Genomic DNA, 22353 nt, shown 5'->3' with positions numbered 1-22353 from the left:
CATATGGGCAGCAGTTCAAGTCCTGGCTGCTCCACTTCTGATCCAGCTCCCTGCTAATGACCTTGGAAAGCAGTGGAAGATGGCTCAAGTGTATGGGGGCCCTTGCCACCCACATGGAAGACCTGGATGAAGTTCCTGACTCCTGGCTTTGGCCTGGCCCATCCCTGACAGTTGCAGGCATCTGGGGAGTGAACCAGCGGATGGAAGATCTCTGTCTCTCCTTCTCTCTTCGTAACTCGATCTTTGGAGTTATTTTGTTGAAAGTCAGAGTTACACAGAGAGAGGAGAGGCAGAGAGAGAGAGAGGTCTTCCGTCCGATGGTTCATTCCCCAGATGGCCGCAATGGCCGGAGCTGCGCCGATCCAAAGCCAGGAGCCAGGAGCTTCTTCCGGGTCTCCCAAGTGGGTGCAGGCACCCAGGGACTTGGGCCATCTTCTACTGCTTTCCCAGGCCACAGCAGAGAGCTGGATTGGAAGAGGAGTGGCCGGGACTAGAACCAGCGCCCATATGGGATGCTGGCGCCGCAGGCCAGGGCATTAACTCACTGTGCCACAGCGCCAGCCCCGAAATAAATAAACCTTAAACAGAGAAGAGATCATGGGTCTCTGTGATTTAAAAGAACAACTAGGGGCGTGTGTTGTGTCAGAGCAGGTTAAGCCGCTGCTTACGACACCGCATCCCACGTTACAGTGTCTATTTGAGTCCCATTCTCTCTATCTCTGTTGCTTTGCCTTTGAAATAAGTAAATAAATAGTTTTGAAAAGAACACATTGATAAGCTAGACATCTTTTTTTTTAAAAAAAAAAAGACTTGGTTTTTTTTGTTTTGTTTTGTTTTGTTTTGTTTTGTTTGGCAGGCAGAGTGGACAGTGAGAGAGAGAGACAGAGAGAAAGGTCTTCCTTTTGCCGTTGGTTCACCCTCCAATGGCCGCCGCGGTCGGCGCGCTGCGGCCGGCGCACCGCGCTGATCTGAAGCCAGGAGCCAGGTGCTTCTCCTGGTCTCCCATGGGGTGCAGGGCCCAAGCACCTGGGCCATCCTCCACTGCACTCCCTGGCCACAGCAGAGGGCTGGCCTGGAAGAGGGGCAACCGGGACAGAATCCGGCGCCCCAACCGGGACTAGAACCCGGGGTGCCGGCGCCGCTAGGCGGAGGATTAGCCTAGTGAGCTGCGGCGCCGGCCTGTTTATTTTTTTAAAACTTCTTTTTTTGACAGGCAGAGTTAGACAGTGAGAGAGACAGAAAGGTCTTCCTTCCGTTGGTTCACCCCCAAAATGGCCACTATGGCCGGAGCTGCGCCGATCCGAAGACAGAAGCCAGGTGCTTCTTCCTAGTCTCCAACGCGGGTGCAGGGCCCAAGCACTTGGGCCATCCTCCACTGCCTTCCTGGGCCACAGCAGAGAGCTGGACTGGAAGAGGAGCAATCAGGACTAGAACCCGGAGCCCAAATGGGATGCCAGTGCCGCAGGCAGAGGATTAACCAAGTGAAGCATGGTGCCAGCCCCACATTAATTTACTTATTTATTTGAAAGGCACAGTGAGAGAGACAGACAGACGGACAGACAGAGACAGAGAGAGAGGTCTTCATCTGCTGGTTCACTCCCCAGATGGCTGCAGTGGTCAGGGCTGGGCCAGGCTGAAGCCAGGAGCCAGGAGCTTCATTCAGGCATTCCACATGGGTAGCAGGAGCCCAAGCACTTAAATAATCTTCTTGTGCTTTTCCAGGGACATTAGCAGGGAGCTGGATTGGAAATAGAGCAGCCAGGACTTGAACCCTTGTCCTTATGGGGTGGCAGCGTTACAGGCTGCAGCTTAACCTGCTCTGCCACAACACTGGCCCTGAGCTAGACATCTTTAAAGCCAACAACATTCTTCTTTTCAAAAGACAGTGTCAAGAGCATGATAGAGCCGGCGCCGCGGCTCACTAGGCTAATCCTCCGCCTTGCGGCGCTGGCACACCTGGTTCTAGTCCCGGTTGGGGTGCCAGGATTCTGTCCCGGTTGCCCCTCTTCCAGGCCAGCTCTCTGCTGTGGCCAGGGAGTGCAATGGAGGATGGCCCAGGTCCTTGGTCCCTGCACCCCATGGGAGACCAGGAGAAGCACCTGGCTCCTGCCATCGGATCAGCGCAGCGCGCCGGCCGCGGTGGCCATTGGAGGGTGAACCAACGGCAAAAGGAAGACCTTTCTCTCTGTCTCTCTCTCTCACTGTCCACTCTGCCTGTCAAAAAAAAAAAAAAAAAGAGCATGGTAGAACCAACCACCAAAGTCACCGTCTACTAAAGGATTTTACACAAAATAAGCGGGAAACTCTTAAAACCCAACAGCGATAAATCACAGAACCTGATTACACTGGGAGAAAAGCCCCGAGCAGATAAAGATCATGCAGACGGCCAGCAAGCATCTGAGATGTTTGACATTAAGTGTCTTTAGGAGAGTGCACATTCGCACGCCAGATGCTGTGCTGTGGTTTGGATGGGTTCCTCTGTGCTGTCCCCACCTGCCCTGTGCTGGAGGCTTTGTCCTCATTGTTGGGAAGTAATGTGGACCTTTAAGAGGTGGAGCCTGATGGGCGGGGACAGGTCCTGGGCGTCCGCCCCTGGAAGGGGTACCGCTGATCTGACTGTGTGAGTTCTCACAAGGGCAGTCCTTATCAATGGAGGCTGTTCCCTGTGCTCTGCTCGGCCGTCTGCACACAGCCAGCTCCCCGTGTGTTGCTCTGCCAGGGTGGCAACACAGCCAACACAGCTGGCAGTCCCTTGCCAGCGAATGGGCCGAGTATTCAGTAATACCACGACACTTCAGACCGTTGTTGGGAAAATGAAATTGAGAGATGTTTGTCTTGGGACAAAACTATTTTGAAATGCATGCATCGTTTTTTCTTTTTCTTTTATTTTAAATATTTATTTATTTAAAGTCAGAGTTAGAGAGAGACAGAGAGACAGAGAAAGATCTTCTGTCCACTGATTCACTGTTCACCTGACCACAATTGTCAGTGCTGAGCCAGGCTGAGCCAAGAGTTTCATCTGGGTCCCCCAAATGGGTACAGGAGCCTCATCACTTGGGCCATCTTCCACAGCTTTCCTAGGCCATTAGCAGAGAGCTGGATCAGAAGTGGAACAGCCGGGACTTGAACCAGTGCCCGTATCGGATGCCAGCGTCACAGGCTGTGGCTTAACCCACTGCACTGCAGCACTGGACCCAGTAGTTTTTCATAATACACACTCTCCATGAACTTCTTGAGGACCTCTCTTACATATGTAATCCCATTTATGTTTAAAATGCCACACAGAATAGATCTATATGTTTATATATGAGCATATGCACCAACACATTTTTTAAAAAATTTTTCTATTTGCCAGAGTTACAGAGAGAGAAGAGATAAAAGAGAGAGAGAGATCATCTGTCTACTGGTTCACTCCCCAGATGGCTGCAATGCCCTCGCGCTGGGCCAATCCAAAGCCAGGAGCTTCTTCCGGGGCTCCCACATGCGTGGTAGGGCCCAAGCACTTGGACCATTTTCCACTGCTTTTCCTAGGCCATTAGCATGAAGCTGGGTCGGAAATGGAGCAGCCAGACATGAACCTGAACCCATATGGGATGCCAGTGTTGTAGGCGGCGGCTTTATCCGCTACGTCCAATGCCCTGCCCCAGAAACAAAAATAAGTTTGCAGGTGAGCCTTACGGCATAGAAGTTTAAGCTGCTGCCTAGGACACCTGCATCCCTTATTGAACCGGCTGGGACGCTCCTGGGAGGCAGCAGATGAGGGCCCAAGTACTTGGGTCCCTGACAGCCATGTGGGAGACCTAGTTGGAGTTCCTAGCTCCTGGCTCCAGCCTAGCCCAGCCTCAGCTGTTGTAGACATTTGGGGAGTGAACCAGTGGATGAACGACCTCTGAAGACCGCTTGTACCTGTGTGAGTGTGTGCGCGTCTTTTGTACACACCTACCGGTCACTGAGTTGGTCGGGGTTGAGATGGGCAGAGGGGAGGCCCTTGTGCTGCCCTCTGTAGCCTAACACACTAGCTTCAGACCAGGAGCAGCCACGTGTTTATTTCCCTAAATAAGGCGTCCGCCGCCAGCCACGGGCCTCTGGCTCTTCCCAGGAGCTGTTGCCCGGCGGTTTAGGATGACAGCGCTGCGACGCTTTCTTCCCCATTTGACTTCTCTGTGCCTCAGCTGTGCCCGGCGTTCTGCCAGGCCCCGACTCACCAGGGTGACCCAGAGGCGGCCCCTGTGAGCGCGGTTCGGGGTGCAGGCCGGGGGTGGCGGGTAGTGGCAGGGGAGACCTGATCGCTTTCTCCCAGGCTGGGCACCCCTTGGCCAAGCTGACCGCGGTTCCCTCTCCGCAGAGAAGCCGTGCGGAGACCCGCCTTCGTTCCCGCACACCGTCCTGCAGGGCCGCACCGGCTTGGAGATGGGGGATGAGCTGCTGTACATGTGTGCCCCGGGCTCAGCCACCGGCCAGCGCGAGACCGCCTTCACCCTGCTTTGTAACAGCTGCGGGGAGTGGTACGGCCTGGTGCAGGCCTGCGGTAAGGGTAAGTGCCCCGGGCCGGCTGCTGCCGCCACCGCCTCCCCCTCCACAGGGCCACACGGCCATGCTCCTCTGCAAAAAGCCGTTCCCACCTGTTTGCTGAGCTGTGGGCTTGCAGCACCACCGTGACCCAGCCCTTCATCGTCCTCAGCAAACCCTCCTCGCCCCTTGGGATGGCGTTGACCTTGGGTTAGCTTTCTAGCTTGTCTCCCTGGAAAGCTGGACAAGGTGGACCGCAAGCCGTGGGTGCCAAGCAGCAGGGCTTGGGGTAAAAATGAGCCTCTCGTGACCGTGAGGACCATGGCAAATACATCAGAGGCAGCCGGCTCTGGGCCTCGCTGGGTTGCCCATTCTTCTCTCTGCACTTGACCCTTGTGGGGTCCTTGAGAGCCGTTCTGTGTGGTTGGTGGAAGAGTGGGTGCGGGACTTGGAACCCAGGTGGGCCCATATGCACGCCTGCCAGCCTGGCTCCTTGCACAGTCGTGGGAGGCCAGAGCCGGAGGGGCAGGCGAGCAGACTAACCCTGGGATAGCCATGTGGGCCCTCCCCACCTGCCCTGTGCTGTGTCCCCTTCCTAGAGCCAGGTGTGGCCAGGGACGGTCCTGTGAGTCTGAATATTTCCTTGAAACTCCAAGGGCAGTTGTGGCAAACACTCGGTTCCCTATAGACGCAATCTAATTTCCGGTTCTGGCATCATCACATTCTTGGAGGGCCCAGGTATCCGCAGTGCCCCGCCCCGCCCCGCCCCGACTCTCTTGCGCAGCGGTGTCTTCAGCCACAGCCAGGCCTGGCCTCCCCACCCCCACTGGGGGCACTGCACCTGATATGAGGCTTGGCAGCTCCGTCGCCAACCTTGGCTTAGGGCTCCTGTGCCTGACTCAGCCGGAGGCCCCCTGTGGTCCCCCTGACGTCTGGGTGGCCCCACAGAGGTGGTGACTCCAACACTGCATTCTTAGGACAGCTGGGAGCTGCCACGGCTGTGAGTCGGGCGCCATGTTGCTGTGGTTTGCTGTCGATTAGTCCAGTCTGACGGTGGTGGCTGTGTGGCTCTCTTCCACGGGGGGTTGTCACACATGAGGCCACCATGATGGTCTGCGTCCCATGTATGCCCATTTCTGTGGGGTCCTAGGAGTGCAGTTGGTGCCTCCAGGGTGTGTGTGCTTAGCTTCCTAAGCAAAGAGTTTTCTAAAGGGTTTTTGCTCAGTGCACTTCCCCACCAGCTGTGCGTGGGAGGGCAGGTTCAGCTCCCTCAGCAGCCCTCAGGACAGCCAGTCTGGTGTCTGGAGTTCTAATCTTCCTACCTCTGCTGAGGGTGAAGTTGGGCACTTACACTTGTCCACCAGGCACTAGAATTTCCTTATGGAAAATGTCTGTTCAAGGATTTTGCCCTTTTAAAAATTTATTTGAATCGATTTTTCACGTTATAGAACTACTTCCTAACTAGTGTGTGTGTTGCAAGTATTTTCTCCCATTCTGTGACTTAGCTTTTCAGTCTTAGAATGTTTTTTTAATAAATAGGAGTTTTTCAGATCTATTCTACTACTTTTGAGACTCATGTGGGCTACTTTAGTAAAATGCAATAAAAATGAATATAAAAATAAAATAGGGGCCAGCGCCGCGGCTCACTAGGCTAACCCTCCGCCTTGCAGCGCCGGCACACCGGGTTCTAGTCCCAGTCGGGGCGCCGGATTCTGTCCCGGTTGCCCCTCTTCCAGGCCAGCTCTCTGCTGTGGCCAGGGAAGGCAGTGGAGGATGGCCCAAGTGCTTGGGCCCTGCACCCCATGGGAGACCAGGAGAAGCACCTGGCTCCTGGCTTCGGATCAGCGTGGTGCGCCGGCCGCAGCGGCCATTGGAGGGTGAACCAACGGCAAAGGAAGACCTTTCTCTCTGACTCTCTCTCTCACTGTCCACTCTGCCTGTCAAAAAAATAAATAAATAAAATAGGGGGCCAGTGCTGTGGTGTAGCAGGTAAAGCTGCCTCCTGCGGCACCAGCATCCCATGTGGGCGCAGGTTCTAGTCCCGGCTGCTCCTCTTCCAGTCCAGCTCTCTGCTATGGCCTGGGAAAGCATGTCTCCCTGTGGGTGGCAGAAACCCCAGTCCTGGAGCCATCACTTGCTACCTCCCAGGATGTGCAGTGGTAGGAAACAGGAATCAGAAGCACAGTAGCCAGGACTCACACCAGGACCTCCTCCTCGGGACACAGGCAGCCCAGGCAGCGGGCTGCCACTGCTGTACCCCCACCCCACCCCCTTTTTTAGATTAAATAATACAAACTTCCCCTGTGAGATTCCTACCAAACTGCCTCTCCCTGTATCAGTATGCCTTGTTGCATACTAGTGACAAAAAGGTACACAGCAGGAAGAGCGGGAGAAGCGCCTTCCGGCCCCTCGTCTCTCTCCCTCGCTATTGCCTTGTGCCAGGCAGGAGTTCTGCCCGAGAGAGCCAAGCGTAAGAACTGAGCTCCCTGTTGTGTTGACTGCACAGCCCCCAAACGGACCCACGCTCCCCTCCTCACCCGGAGACGCTAAGGCACGGAGGTGGCACCGTCCGGTGAGCCACGCCCGCCGGTCAGCTGGCTTGTTGACTGGCCCCCGGAGAGCAGAGAGCAGAGCGAGAACTAAATGCAGGTTTTGTGTGTCTGCAAGGCTGTTTATTTTCTCACCGCAATGCAGACTTGGGAGCGCTCTCAGCTGCTGGACAGGAACTCTGGTTTCTACACTTGGCTGGGTACAAACTGTTACAGTTTTCATTGCTCGGTAGGTTTAACACTTAAAGTATCTGCATCCTTATAAGAAATATCTGTGTGTGTGTGTGTGTGTGTTAGAGGAATATCTTCACCAGATATTTCACTACAGTTTGCACATTTATTTTTTTCCAGCAAACATCAACTTTTCTTAAAAAAAAGTTTTTAATTTATTTTGGAAAGTTAGTTACAGAGAGAGAGAGGAGAGAGAGAGGCAGAGACAGATCTTTCGTCCACTGGTTCACTCCCTAGATGGCTGCCATGGCCAGAGTGGGGCCAAATCGAAGCCAGGAGCTTCATCCGGTCTCCCACGTGAGTGCAGGGGACCAAGAACTTGGGCCATCTTCCACTGCTTTTCCCAGGCCATTAGCAGGGATCTGGATCAGAAGTGGAGCGGCTGGGCCATGAACCAGCTTCCCCTATGGGATGCCAGCATTGCAGGCAGCAGCTGTCCTCGCCACACCGCAGTGTCAGCCCTGAACATCACTTTTTTGATCAGGGAACTGCTTCAAAAAGCGCTTGTTGGGGGTGGGTGAGACGAGGTTGGCATTGGCACCCCCTGGGCTGGGATACTCCTGCTGTTGGTGTGAGCTGATGGGCCGGCTGGCCATGCACTCACCCACTTCCTATCATCCTGCTGCAGCCAGGTGCTGTGGCAGGCCATGTCCCCACCCTAAAAGAAACGACGGTGAACTGGGAGCCTTGAAGGAGACGGTAAGCAGAGGACGAAGTAGAAGAGGAAGCTGGAAAGTGAGGTGGCGCAGGTGACATTTTTAAAGAGTGTGCGTTTCCAGAGAGACGTGCTCAGAAATCAAGTTAATGAAAGCTGAAAAGTGGCCATTAGCTCCACCGCGTGAAGGAGCTTCCGGGGGCCTGGTAGTCTCAGCCTGTCCGTGGGGAGTGCGGGATGCGCCACCCGCGGCAGTGAGGCCTGGGGAAGCCATGAAGGTAGAGCTGTGTTGCCAAAGTTGCTGTAGAGAGCCCCCAAACCTGGGTCCTCTTGCCTGACCCACAGAAAGCCAATCACTGACGTCGGGGAGGTGCAAGGAAGTAGACACTTATTGCAAAGCACAGAGCAAGGAGCCCCCCGGGCTCCCCAAGGCAGCAGCGGTGAAGGTTCTTGTAGTCTGAAACGGGCTGAGAGGTGCGTGATCCGCTCGCGTCCCAGTTCCGGGTGGATCCGTGGTGCCTGTGGCCTGGCTGTGATTGGTTGCGGATGCCATTCCCTGAGAAGAGTCTCTGACCTCCTGGCCTCCAGGGGGCCACCCCCGCAGCCTGGTCCCAGTGTTGGCCACCCTGGCTCTCCTCTCCTCTCCTCTCCTCACACCACCTTTCACACCTCTGCTCCCTCCCGACTTCAGCACTTCTTCAGAGCCCTACTCCTGCTCCCGGGTGTGGCCCAAGATCCTGTCTGGTGGGTGGGGTGGCAGAGAAGAGCTGGGGCAAGAAGACAAAAGACACACAGTGCAGGGGATGCAGCTCAGATTCTCCCTCCATCACGTGCCTCCTCTTCCTCTTGGAACACGTGTCGCCGGCAGGCGCTGAGAGAAGAGCTGCTGTCAGCCAAAGACCTGCTCCCTGTCTCTCTACTGAGAGAGTTGGTTTTAGTTTAGGTAGAGACACAGAGGGAGAGGTTGTCCTTCTTCCGGATCACTCCCCAAATGGCCGCAATGGCTGGAGCTGCGCCAATCCAAAGCCAGGAGCCAGGAGCTTCTTCCGGGTCTCCCACAAGGGTGCAAGGACCCAAGAACTTGGGCCATCTTCTGCTATTTTCCCAGGCCACAGCAGAGAGCTGGATCGGAAGTGGAGCAGCCAGGACTTGAACCGGTGCCCATATGCAATGCAAGCACTGCAGGCGGTGGCTTTACCCACTGCGCCACAGTGCCAGCCCCATGGGCATTGCTTTTTAAACAACTCTATTGAGTTTTGATTTGTGTATAATAAATGGTGCAAATTTAAAATGCAAAATGGGGGGGATGGCATTGTGTTAAGACACCACTTGTGATGCCAGCGTTCTGTGTTAGATTGCCCGTTCAAGTCCTGGCTGCTCTTCTTGTGAGCCAGCTCCCTGCTAATGCACCTGGGAGAGCAGTAGAAGACGGCCCAAGTGCTTGAGTCCCTAAAATCCGTATGGGAGACCTGGATGGGGTTCCTGGCTCCTTGCTTTGGCCTGGCTTAGCCCTGGCTCTTGTAGCCATTTGGGGGAGTAAACTAGCAAATGGAAAACTCTCCTTATCTCTCTCTCCCTCTCCCTCCCTCTCCTTCTCCCTCTCTCTCTCCCCCCTTTCTCTCCTTCTCTGTCACACTGCCTTTCACATATATAAATCTTTTTTTAAAAAAATTATTTATTTGAAAGGCAGAGAGAGAGAGAGAGGTCTTCCGTCCGATGGTTCATTCCCCAGATGTCCTGCAATGGCCAGAGCTGTGCCGATCCAAAGCCAGGAGCCAGGAGCTTCCTCCAGGTCTCCCACATGGGTGCAGGGGCCCAAGGACTTGGGTCATCTTCTACTGCTTTCCCAGGCCATAGCAGAGAGCTGGATCGGAGGTGGAATAGCTGGGACTACAACCGGCACCCATATAGGATGCTGGCACTGCAGGCGGTGGCTTTACCCGCTACGCACAGTCCTGGCCCCTAAAATAAATCTTTTAAAAATAAAATATAAATCATCTGAGCTGTAACAGGTACATACACCTGTGAAACCACCATGGGAACCAAAAACACAGAACATTTCCGTCATCCGCAAGGTTCCTCGTGTCTGCTCCTGCTTCGTGTCATGCAATCTTTGCAAGTCTGGGAGTAGAAATGGCTAGGTCCCTTTTACAGATGAAAACGAGGGATAGAAAGGGTCATTGGCTCGCCTTGTCACCCACCCAGAAAGCAGCAGAGCCAGGGCTTAAACCCAGGAGCATTGCCCCCAACACTGGCATCCCATCTGCACGGACACAGCAGGGCAGTGCACAGACCCCTTTTCAAACTCTTCTTTCAGGAAGTTCCCTGGGCGCGTTCTCTCTCTCTCTCTCTCTCTCTCTCTCTCTCTCCTGAAGCTTGCTTTTGTCTTCCTACTTTAACTTCCATTTCTGTTTCTCCCCATTTTTTGAACTGAATTTCCTTCAACAAGTCCAGCAGGCGCCCAAGACCGAATTTAGCATTTCCTCATTGGTGTTGCCATATTTGTTCAGGGCTGCGCTTCGCGCGCGGTTATTTCTGGCTTGTCTGGTTGTCTTTTTTAAAAAAGCTATTTTTAAAGGCTGTGTAACCAAGACCAGAGGGGGAAAAAAGAGAAAGTATGTGCGGGCTTCTAGAAATGCAACAATATGCGAAAGAGGTGGCCAGCGGCAGTGCTGGGAGCACCCCAGGGTCCTGGGCCCTGGCACCTCAGCGCCCCCACCACGTCCTCCTGGTAGAGACCAGGCGGTGCACAGCCAGCCATCGCCGCCTCCTCCTGACTCAGCCGTCTGTGCTCCTCCAGTTTCCAAAAGCAGCAGTTAAATCTGAATTTACAGCGAATGGCCCAGGTTTTGCCAGGCGAACTTACCAAACTGACATGTCTTATATGGCTTGTAGGATTCAGAAGGCCCCTGCTGTGTTGGCAGGGGTTTGCACAGGGCCTGGAGGAGGGGACGGGTGAGCAGGCTGGCTGCGTGGTCTGAGTCAGAGAAGGCAGACTCGGGAAGCCAGGGAAGGTGCAAGAAGGAACCCCTGGCCATCTCAGGCGGAATTTGGTGAATCATGAACACAGGGAGGCGGGAAACGAGCCCGGGGTGCTTCCTCCCAGGTCGGCTGTTTGGAAACGCTGGTCGTCCTCACCTTTGTTTGAGGTTTTGGGGCAGACTGTGGCAGAGTGAGACTCTGGTCCTGAGAGCCAGGACCTTGACCTGTGAACCCGTGGGGAGACAGAAGAGCTAGGCTCAGGGCCCTGGGCTTCCCTCCAGGGGTGCCCTCGCCTCGGAGAGCTCTGGGGGCAGAACTCTCTCTCTCTCTCTCTCTCTCTCTCTCTCTCACACACACACACACACACACACACACAGCTCAGGCTGACCACAGGGGCCCAGGGCTAAGCAGACCCCGCCTCAAGCAGAGTGGGCTGCTCTCTCCTGCATTCTCAACTCTGAGGTTGTGTGCGCTAAGCCGGGGTTTCCCACACCAGAAGGGACGGGCCCGCCTTCCAGGTGCCTCTGGACCTCATGGCCTGTTTCAAGGTCATGGGATGCATCCCCCGGAGGAAGAATGTGCAGACATAGAACTCCCGGGTCATTGATGGCGCTCTGCCCTTGCTGCTGGACCTCTGGGCTGAGTCAAGCTTTCTCAACACTGTCTTCCACCACTCGCGGGTTCACCTGTGCCTTCAGCAGACATTCAGGGGGTGTCCACTACATGCCACGCACCATGCAGGGTCCTGGGGATGCAGAGGCAGAGGGGACGTGTCCTTGTCCTCAGGGAGTTCCTGGGCCAGTTGGGCAGGCAGTGTAGTGGGAGCTGGGTGGGCGGTGTGGTCAGTGCAGAGTGACCTCTGTTCTAGGTGGTCACTGTTCGCATCGCTCCCATTGTCCTGGGGGTGCAGCTTATTGATCTCACACTGAGATCATTAGGGTTCATGTCTCAAGCACCATCAAGGTCCAGGTTGGTTTGAGCTTGTCCGTATAAAGGTGTGAAGTATCTCTAACATATTTTCAGCTGATCTGATATCATATATACCTTTCGTTTTTCCAATGACAGCCTGTTTCTAATATTTATCATGGTAGCTAATAGGCATTTGTTTTGCCTGTAGGAAGCCATTTTCAGGGCACTCATTAGCAAAGCAGTAGTTTTCTTTTTTTTTTTTTATTTTTCTTTCTTTTTTTTTTTTGACAGGCAGAGTGGACAGTGAGAGAGAGAGACAGAGAGAAAGGTCTTCCTTTTTTTTGCCGTTGGTTCACTCTCCAATGGCCACCGCGGCCGGGGCACTGCAGCCAGCGCACCGCGCTGATCCGATGGCAGGAGCCAGGTACTTATCCTGGTCTCCTATGGGGTGCAGGGCCCAAGCACTTGGGCCATCCTCCACTGCACTCCCTGGCCACAGCAGAGAGCTGGCCTGGAAGAGGGGCAACCGGGACAGAATCTGGTGCCCCGACCGGGACTAGAACCCGGGGTGCCGGCGCTGCAAGGCGGAGGATTAGCCTAGTTAGCCACGGCACCGGCCAAGCAGTAGTTTTCAATTGAGAGACCAGTACTGGAAGTACTTGGTAGTCAACTGTCTATTGACTATTGACTATTGAAAGTACCACAGGCAGAGGGTGACTTTCTGGTGATGAAGCTAACTGACCGTCTGGACTGTGAATTCCAGGTGATGACCAGCTCTGTGAGCAGCACACACACAGTACCCACAGCACTGGACGTTCTTCCACCCGCAACCCTGCATCCCAAATCAGAGCATTGGTTCGAGTCCCGGCTGCTCCACTTCTGATCCCGCTCCCTGCTAATGCACCCAGGAAAGCAGCAGATGATGACCCAAGTATTTGGGCCCCTGCCACCCACGTGGGAGACCCAGACGGAGCTCTGGACTCCCGGCTTCAGCCTGGACCAGCCCTGGCCATTGCAGCCATTTAGGGGAGTAAACCCATGGATGGAAGGTCTCTCTCTCTCTCTCTGTCTTTCCCTCTTTCTCTGTCACTTTGCCTTTCAAATAAATAAATATTTAAATTTTTTTCTTTTTAAAATATTTTATTTTTAATAAATATTTTGTTTTATTTTGAAACAACAGACAGGACTGGGCCAGGCTGAAGCCAGGAGCCAAGAACTCCATCCAGGTCTTCCACCTGGGTGACAGAAACTCGAGTACTTGAGCCATCATCATTGTGTATCTCCTCAGGTACATAAGCAGGGAGCTGGATGGGAAGCGGAGCAGCCAGGACTTGAACTGGTGTCCATACGAGACACCAGTGTGACAGGTGGCAGCTTAACCCGCTGCGCCACAATGCTGACTCCTCATGTGACATCTTACCAAGGCACAACACTGTTGGATGACGTTTCCTCCACTCACATAGTGTGCCTATTGTTGCTTTCTACCATTCAGCACACTTTTAAGCAAGCTGGATTTAATTTCTGCGCTTAGGTCTGGCTTGCCTCCTCTGCCTGGATTTTGAATTTTTTCTTTACCCTTGCACGTCAGTAGCCAAAGTCTGTGCCAGATTTTCCTGGAACAAAGGAAAGGGTAGGGAATGCGCTGAACTGGTAACTGGGCTGCCTTTTGAAAGCATAATACATGTGTGCAAGTGACATTTTTTCAAGTGTTTGCTCTTCACTGTTTTCCATTTTTTGACAGAAGACACACATGAATGGGCTTAAATTTTAGGAGCAGATCAGAAAGGATTTTTTTTTTTTAAGATTTATTTATTTATTTGAAAGAGTTACAGAGAGGTAGAGACAGAGAGAGAGGTCTTCCATCCGCTGGTTCACTCCCCAGATGGCCGCAATGGCCAGAGCTGCGCCAATCTGAAGCCAGGAGCCAGGAGCTTCCTCTGGGTCTCCCTCATGAGTGCAGGGGCCCAAGGACTTGGGCCATCTTCCACTGCTTTCCCAGGCCATAGCAGAGAGCGGGATCGGTAGAGGAGCAGCTGGGACTAGAACCAGTGCCCATGTGGGATGCCGGCACTGCAGGCCAGGGCTTTAACTCGCTGCACCACAGCACTGGCCCCCAGAAAGGATTTATATATATATATACAGGCAGAGTGGACAGTGAGAGAGACAGAGAGAAAGGTCTTCCTTTGCCGTTGGTTCACCCTCCAGTGGCCACCACGGCCGGCGCACCACGCTGATCTGATGACAGGAGCCAGGTGTTTCTCCTGGTCTCCCATGGGGTGCAGGGCCCAAGGACTTGGGCCATCCTCCACTGCACTCCCTGGCCACAGCAGAGAGCTGGCCTGGAAGAGGGGCAACCGGGACAGAATCCGGCGCCCCAACCAGGACTAGAACCCTGTGTGCCGGCACCACAAGGCAGAGGATTAGCCTAGTGAGCCGCGGCACCAGCCCCCAGAAAGGATTTTAAAACTGTTATTTAGAACTCTGGGTTCAGCCTGCAGTGCCGGCATCCCATAGGGATGCCAGTTCGAGACCCAGCTACTCCTCTTACGATCCAGCTCCCTGCTATGGCCTGGGAAAGCAGTAGAAGATGGCCCAAGTAGGGCCCCTGCACCCATGTGGGAGACTTGGAAGAAGCTCCTGGCTCCTGGCTTTGGATGAACTCAGCTCTGGCCGTTGTGGTCATTTGGGGAGTGAACCATCAGATGGAAGACCTCTCTCTCTCTGGCTCACCTCTGTGTAACTCTGCCTTTCAAATAAATAAAATAATTCTTTAAAAACAGGGAGAGAGAACTCTGGGGCTTTCTCTAGGGGCTTGTAGTAATAACCCAGATGTCCACCAATCCAGTTCCAGGACCCGGAAATGCACTCCCGCGCTGGGCCAGGCTGAGGCCAGGAGGCAGCGCTCCATCCGGGTCTCTCACGGGGGTGGCCATCTTCCGCTGCTGTCCCGGGCACATTCGCAGGGAGCGGGACCGGAAGTGGAGCAGCCGGGACTCAAACCGGTGCCTCTACGGGATGCTGGCGCCTGAGGTGGTCGCTTCCCGCACTGCATAAACTGGCTCTGGGCTTTGGACTCAGCGGTGCTCTCCCTGTTCCCCTGCAGAGGAGGCCGAGGCGCACATCGACTACGAAGACAACTTCCCGGACGACAGGTCTGTGGCATCCCGGGAGCGCGAGGAGCAGGAGGAGGATGGGCGCGAACCCCCGGCGCGGGAGGAGGCCCCGGGGCCCAGCCCGGGCGCGCCCACCCACTGGCCGGGACCCCGACTTCGCCGCAAGTACTTGTTCTTGCTTCCGGCCGCTGAGGCCTTCCACAAGCCTGAGCTGGAAACGGAGGCGGGCGGCCACAGCAAGAAGCGGCTGGCGGCCGGGGACAACCACAGCGGCGTCAAGCGGGCCCCGGGTCAGCGCGAAGCCAAGGTGGCCCGCGGCCGCGCAGACGGCCCCTCGGGGCCTCTCGTGGGCGGGGAGGACCGCCGGGCGGGGGACCCGATGGTGAGCAGCAGTGACGGGTCCTGGTTAGATGGCTACCCCGTGACGGATGGGGCGTGGAGGAAGGGAGAGACGGAGGAGGAGGAGGAGGAGGACCGGGGGGACGGGTCGGTGGGGCTGGAGGACAGTGTCCTCCCCCCTGACCAGCCCGATCTGGTGGAAGCCACGCAGCCCGCGGCACGGGGCGGGGGCGTCACCCCGACTTCCGTCCTTCCTTCTCAGACGCTGGGCCTGGAGGGTTCGGCTGTCACCCCCCTAAATGTGTCTGACACTGAGAGTCCCCGCGGCGGGGATGGCGACGTGACCAGGTCCACTGCCCCTTGGAGAGTGACCACCGGGCAGTCTCCCCTGGCCACTCTACCCTCTGACCTCACCAGTGCTACCCTGGAGCCAGTGAGGACGACTGCTGCCCGCCAGACACCTGTCCACACGGCCTCCCCCAGCGTGGCCGCCACACGGCCTCCGGGGGACACCAGCGCCCCTGGGGTCCAGGACAGCTTCCCATACCTGCTGTCCGAGGACTTCCTGGGCCAGGAGCATCCCAGGCCGGGTGCAGGCCAGGAGGAGCTGCTGCCAAGCTTGGAGCCATGTGTGGGGGACAGGTGTCCCAGCCTGGGCAGGGGCCCCGTGATCGCCACCGTGGTCACTGTGCTGTGCCTGCTGCTGGTCCTGGCCGGCGTGGGGGCGGTGTGGGGCTACCGCAGGTGCCAGCACAAGCGTTCTGTGTACAAGCTGAACGGGGGCCAGCGGCACGCCCGGCACTACCACCAGCAGATCGAGATGGAGAAGGTATAGCTCGAACAGCGAGGCAACGCCGGTGACCGGACACGGGTGGGCTGGTGGGGTGGGGGCGCGTGCTCTTTTCCTCAGGTCTTCGCGTTGCAGGCTGGGAGGTGTCTGGCACACATCCGGGTCTCCTCCACCGTCTGCCCTGGAACCGATTGCACTAATCCCAGACTCCGTGCTTGGGCCCTGATTCCCACGTGAGGTCAGAAGTCACAACCCTGCTTCATATACTATCATCCTCTCCTCCTTTTTTCCAAAAAGAAAACATTCACCCCATGCTGTGAAATGACTTTGATAAACCACGCATTTGAGAGTAGCGTTATTTGGGACAGAGATGTCTTGTTGCGGTGAGCAGGAGCCAAAGAAAATGGGTTATTTCCTTTTATTGAGATGTTGCTGACGGCAAATGAGCCAAGGACCAAGAGCCGGTCTGGAATGGTGCGGTTGTTTTTGGTTTGCAACTGGAGAGAATTTGAAGACTGATGTTTTGCTGGGGGAGGTGAGGAGAGGAGAGACGTCCACCCACGTGGCCGCCCCACTCTGTGGGACAGCCCGTCGTCCTTTCAAAACAAGGTGAACTGTGTACCGTAAGCACCACTTCCCCTCGGAAGCAGTGGCCTCATTGTACTTGACCAGACTCTGCCTGGGAATGTCTTGGAATGTTTGCCAGGACTAACAAAACTCGGCCCTTGGTTTCCTCCCAGGATTAACCGTTTTTCTGAACTCCGGGAAGAGGGGATGGCATGGGAGAAAACACGTGTCTCAGGAGGGCCAGAGAGCGGGATACGAGGACAGGTGCCCGGTGGACGGAAGAGCAGGACTTGAGCTGATCGGTGGGGAGCTAACCGCCGAGCACCGAGCGTAGGGCTCATGGACGCAGTCCGTCCTGGCGAATGAGCAGCCAGAGCATCTTGTGGTGCCCAGCAGGTGTTGTTGACCATGACCGTGTCTCAAAGCGTGGGCCTTAGCCCAGCAGCGTGGACGCCACCTGGGCATTCGTCGGGAGTGCAGGTGCTCAAGTCCCATTCCAGACTCAGGAAACAGATGACGCTGGTTGGGGGGCGAGGAGGGGTGGGGCCGGGGTGCTGTGTTGTAACCGGTGTTCCGGGGGACTCTGATGTATCTCCAGGCTTGAGAGCCACTAGTGTTTGATAAGGTGAGTGGTGAGCTTGGAGGCCGGCCGGACCCTGGAGACACAGAAGCTGAGCACCTCTGGCCTGTCAGACGCGCAGCGCAGGCATTGGTGCTTGTGCCTGAGACAGACAGAAGCCTCCCAATGCCAGCCCCCGTGGCCTCCTGTGTGGGGGCCCAGAAACTAAACAGGCTACATTCTGCTAGTGGGGATCATCTTCCTGGCGACAGTTTTCAATGGCAGAAAGTGGTGAAGGCAGCAGGTTTCTGCGGAGACGCCCTAGGAGTCAGTGTTTTCGAGCGGCTTGGGAGAAGCCTGACGTTTTCGATAATGGAAAAAGTATTGGTGGTGTTTCACCTAAGGAAAAACACTTTTCACAAGACGTTTTCCACCCTACCACCTGTTTTCAATACACGCTTTGGAAAAATAATAGGCCAAGTAGCTATGAAGACGAGACAGCGTAATCAAAGAGGTTGGTGCCCGTAACTGGGTCAGATGGAGTCCTGGCGGTACCAGCTGGAATGCTGGTGCATCAGATGAAATCTACAAGATGGGAATAGAATGCTCTCTGCATGTAGCCAAAGCCAGACTCGACAGAATAAAAGCTAGGGACTGTACATATTTATACATTAGAGTCTAAACTTTTGCAAGATAACTTCTGTTTTTAACTATATAAAATAGCTTCTGTCTCAACATTGCGGTTGTGTAACTACTTTTGTGTAATAACCTGTTTACACCAGTGCATCAATAGGTCACACTATACAAGGGTATGAATAAGTTTCTTACAGATTATCAGTACATGGAAAAGTACTAGTTTGTAGACATGGGCTGTGAAGTAAACCCAACAGATCACTTTTTAAGCTTTTATTGATTTGGTGCCATCTAAATTAATGCAATAGAATGTTAAAATGCCTGTCAGAAGTGACTGTTTAAGACACTGTAAACCCAAATTGTATGACATTCTGCATGTTTTGAGACTGGTAAGTGTTGAATGCTCATGAAAATTGAGAGGGCCCCAAGGGTCCTTTTAACATAAAGCTTCCAAGATATTTAAAATAAATAATTATTTCCACAGTTGCTGAATGTTACTTAGTCACTGTGCCATGTTTGTTTGTTTTTTTTTTAAGATTTAATTTTTTGAAAAAGTTACAGAAAGAGGTAGAGCCAGAGAGAGAGAGAGAGAGAGAGGTCTTCCATTCCACATTCCACTTGCATTCCAAGTGACTGCAACAGCCAGAGCTGAGCTGATCCAAAGCCAGAAGCCAGGAGCTTCCTCCGAGTCTCCCACGTGGGTGCAGGAGCCCAAGCACTTGGGCCATCTTCTACTGCTCTTCCCAGGCCATAGCAGAGAGCTGGATCGGAAGTAGAGCAGCCAGGACTTGAACCCAGTGCCCAAATGGGATGCAGTCTGGGGCTTTAACCTGCTGTGCCACAGCACCGACCCCTGTGTCACGGTTTAAAGAAAAATTCTGTAGCAATGTCAGTAACTACCTTAAAACTTGCTGTATCTGAGACCATCCTCACATCAGCCGTGTGGTCACCTGCAGCAGGATTCCAGGGAACTCTGCAGGGCTGTTGCCCCCTCCCCCTCTCTGATAGAGAACAACCTCAACACTAGCTGGCAGAGTTGCTATAGGACACCGCCCCCCCCAAAAAAAAAAAAAAAAAAAAAAGAGCTGAGCTCACCTGGCGTGCAGTAAGCCAATCACCAACATAGGCTGGTGGGAAAAAGGAACTTACTGCGTGCAGAGCAAGGAGACAGGCGGCTGGCGCTTAATTCCCAGACCCCCCGAGAGAGTCAAGGCAGCAGCTCTTCAAGTCCCAAGCGTGGCCTTCCTTTGATTGGTCAGTGATCCGGGCCAGCGTGCTTCCTTTGGAATGGCAAAGGTGGGCTCTGCTCTGGAGCTGAGGGAGGTTGCGTGTTGCTTTCTTGGGTGGGACCTGAAACTCACATTAGAGGCTAGCATGGATGGGGCCTCTCTTACCTAGCATGTCACTCCCTGAACTTAGTCAGTCTTTACTGCAGGTTAAGGGAGAGAGTGGGACTGCTAGGGATGGGGCTCCGTGACACCCCCATCCAGAGACCACTTCACTACAACGAAAGGCCTAGGACCTCAAAGCTCAAAGTGGATCCTGTAGCAGCAGCACCCGCAGCCGCTGGGAACTTAGGAATGCAGGCTCTCAGGCCCACCACAGACCTGCCGGACCAGAGTCTGCGTTGAGCAAGCTGCCCAGCGGATGGGTGTGCGTGTTTGAGAGACACTGGCCCAGAGACCAGAACCCATCGCTTCCCTTCTCCCAGCTGGGGTCCAACAGCGCCAATGCCACCTGCTTCGTGTCCCTTTTCACTGTCACGGCCACTGGGGTCCCAAGCCTCCCAGAGCCCCTTCCCTGGGCAGGTGGACCATGCACCCGAGTGCACCCCTCTCACCCCGAGAACCGCGTCTTCCATCCTGCCGGCCTGGCTCCTGGCAGGCTACAAAAGGCCAGCCTGCCTGTCCCGAGGGCGATCACCTCTGCGTGGTGTCATGGACGTGCCCAGCCTCTTGTGAGGTGTGGCTGAAGCTGGTCGCCCACTGGGACCTCAGCAGCCCCTCCTGCTCCCCCTAGACCACCTTGTACACGGGGCTGTGCTTCAAGGCATCCAGACTGGGACGTCACCCTACACGCCAGCTGATTCCCCACCCTCGCTGCTCCACCCAGCGTTTCCCACTGCGCCCCCCGGAATGCTGGAGCCAGCATCGACTGAACCCGTGTGCCCCCTCTGGCTCACACAGCCAACGTCTGTGTGACGACCGTCTGGGTCCTGCATGGGCCTCCTCCCACTCTGCTTTCTCCTGGCTCCTCTGTGATGGCATGCGTGGCACACAGCTGCTGGCGAAGCCACTCTGAGTCCCTGAGACAGGGTCCTGGTGTCTCCCTCCTGGAGAGGAGCCTCTCCGTGGGTGCGCGTGCATGCACACGCACAGTTCCTCAGGGCCTCAGCCAGCTCAGAAGCACGAACCGGCCCCACAGCAGCACCTCCAGGGCTCCCTGGGGAAACGTGTCCACTTTGGCAGACACAGTTCAGGATTTCAGGAGCCCAAGCAAACAGCTAACGACAGTGGGTATCCCAGGATGCCCGCGTGTGGCTTGAGACCTCCCCACCAAAAACAAAACCCGAGAAGACGCAAAGTAAAACGTTTAATGTGATTTTTACAAAATAAAGAAGCAATTAAAGCTTTTGTTTTCAACTGTCTTCCAAATTCCACTTTCCTACAGCAGTGAGGTTTTGCACCCTGCCCTGAGCCAAGGCCGGGAGGTAGAGAAAGACAGCAACAGCGTTTTGTAGCTGGGCCTCCCGATTGCCACCCTTGAGTGGGCGATACAGCTCCAGAATCCGTCTTGAATCTGTTTGCCAAGTTGCTCCCTTCCTTCTTAGTCTTTTCTTGTAAAAGGAGGCACCGGGATCCCACCGACCAGCGCCAAGAGGAAGCTGAGCCAGTTCACTCGTCCATTCAGCAAGAAGCCAGAGCCAGCGCTCTGTGGGGAGACGGCTAGGATACGGGGCGCACCTGCCCGCCCAGACAGAAAGCCGCCCTCCCAGCCACCACGCTCCTGGCTCTTCTTTCTGGGGTAGGAGCGGGTCAGTCCAGGTGAAGCCGGGCTGCCATGGTGTCCTCTCTTGGACGTGCCATGGGGACAGGCATGGGGAATGGCCCTGCCCTGAGCTGTGGGCACAGGAAGTCCAACGCATAAAACCCTTGACTGAGGCACGCTCAGAGTTCCCTTCCTGTATCCCCCCGCCCAACCCCACGCCCAGGTCCCTTGTACACAGTTTAAACTCTCACACTAGGTCATTCAAGCCTGCAGCCTCCAGCAAAAAGAAGTCGCTGTTTGGGGGATGGCAGACGATCAAGTGTTCAGACAGCTGCGATGAAGGATTAGTTGTGGGTTTTTTCTCAGGGCCTCGCTACCCGCAGTGTTGCAACGCCATGTTCAAACACTATTAAATGAGAATGTTTTCTCTGGCTGCTCTCCACCTTTCCCCCACAGTTTCAACATTGAATTTAAAACACACACACACACACACACACACACACACACCCTGAAGCAGCTTCGGTTTACAGCTCACACTTAAAACTTCACGTTATTTCCATGAATGTTGGCAGGAACCAGCCCCTGTTGATTCCACCCGCAGTCATAATAAACCCTTGCCACTGACAATCTAACAAATCATTTTCTGTGCCGTGGAGTTGGGTTCAATCAAAGTTTTGTGCTCTTAAAACTCCCTTAGTAAGAACTCCTAAATAAACGCACACATTGCTTCCTCAAGGCGGCCTTTGTGGTCAGTGTTGGGGTGCGGGGGGGGATCTCCTGGGTCCCCGAGAGCACACAGCAGGTTGGTGGCAGTCCCCAAACTCAGCAGGATGAGTGTATGTTCCGAGTGTCAGGCGGGGCCGCGTGGAATCGACTTGTCCCTTGTGAGTACGTGCCGACACGCAAGCCTCCCTCTGCCTGTCGGAACTTGAGCGGCGGCCACGAGGCATAGCCGTCAGACCTTCATGGTGGGTGCCTGGACTCGGGCTGCCTCCGTGGCAGTGGGGCTGGACAGGTGCCCCACCATGGTGGGCCACCTCCCGGAGGAAACCAGACAGTGGCCACTGGGTCCAAGGACAGGGAGGGGTCTCAGAGTGGGCCCGGAATGTCCCACAAAGCTTATAAATGTGTTTGCTTTTTCAAAAGACAGGCCAGACGGACGTTGAACCTATGGGGTCTCGATCCAGGAATCTTCTAGGCTCTTCCAAGAAACACGCTGGGGGAGAGGTTGGCTTGGGCACAGGCTCACTCTGGGGTTTTCGTGGTAGGTGTGGAGGGACAGCCCTCTCTCTTTTAAAGTTCCTTTGGTTTCCTTTGGAATAAAAATGGAGTGACTCAGCTCCCCAGCCTTGGGCCAAAGTGCTGCCAACCCTGACCGAAGCAGGGTCTCTTCCTCCAGGCAGGGCTGGGGTGGGAACACAGGCGTCTGTCAACCCCCCACTCCCAACCAGGGAGAGGTGGCCCAGTCCCCACCCCAGCTCCAGCCCTGTGTGCAAGAGTAGCACCCACAAAGCGCTCACCCCAGGCTC

The 22353-nt window shown here is 55.0% G+C and overlaps 1 protein-coding gene across 2 annotated transcripts in view; it reads left to right on the top strand.

Moving 5' to 3' along the window:
• Positions 1-18322, top strand: part of SUSD5 (sushi domain containing 5) — a 51870-nt gene extending 33548 nt beyond the window's left edge. For both annotated transcript variants that reach the window (XM_002716228.6, XM_089331254.1), the window contains exons 4-5: positions 4346-4534; positions 14939-18322. In XM_002716228.6, the coding sequence (XP_002716274.3) occupies positions 4346-4534; positions 14939-16122 (1373 nt within the window). In that variant the 3' untranslated portion in view covers positions 16123-18322. The remainder of the gene's footprint in view (positions 1-4345; positions 4535-14938) is intronic.
• Positions 18323-22353: the final 4031 nt, after the last annotated feature.

The sequence above is a fragment of the Oryctolagus cuniculus genome, chromosome 4, assembly GCF_051225735.1.
Source record: "Oryctolagus cuniculus isolate XC-2025 breed Fujian yellow rabbit chromosome 4, ASM5122573v1, whole genome shotgun sequence".
NCBI lineage: Eukaryota > Metazoa > Chordata > Mammalia > Lagomorpha > Leporidae > Oryctolagus > Oryctolagus cuniculus.
Note: the sequence above shows the minus strand (reverse complement) of the source record. Positions and strands in the feature narration are given on the sequence as shown.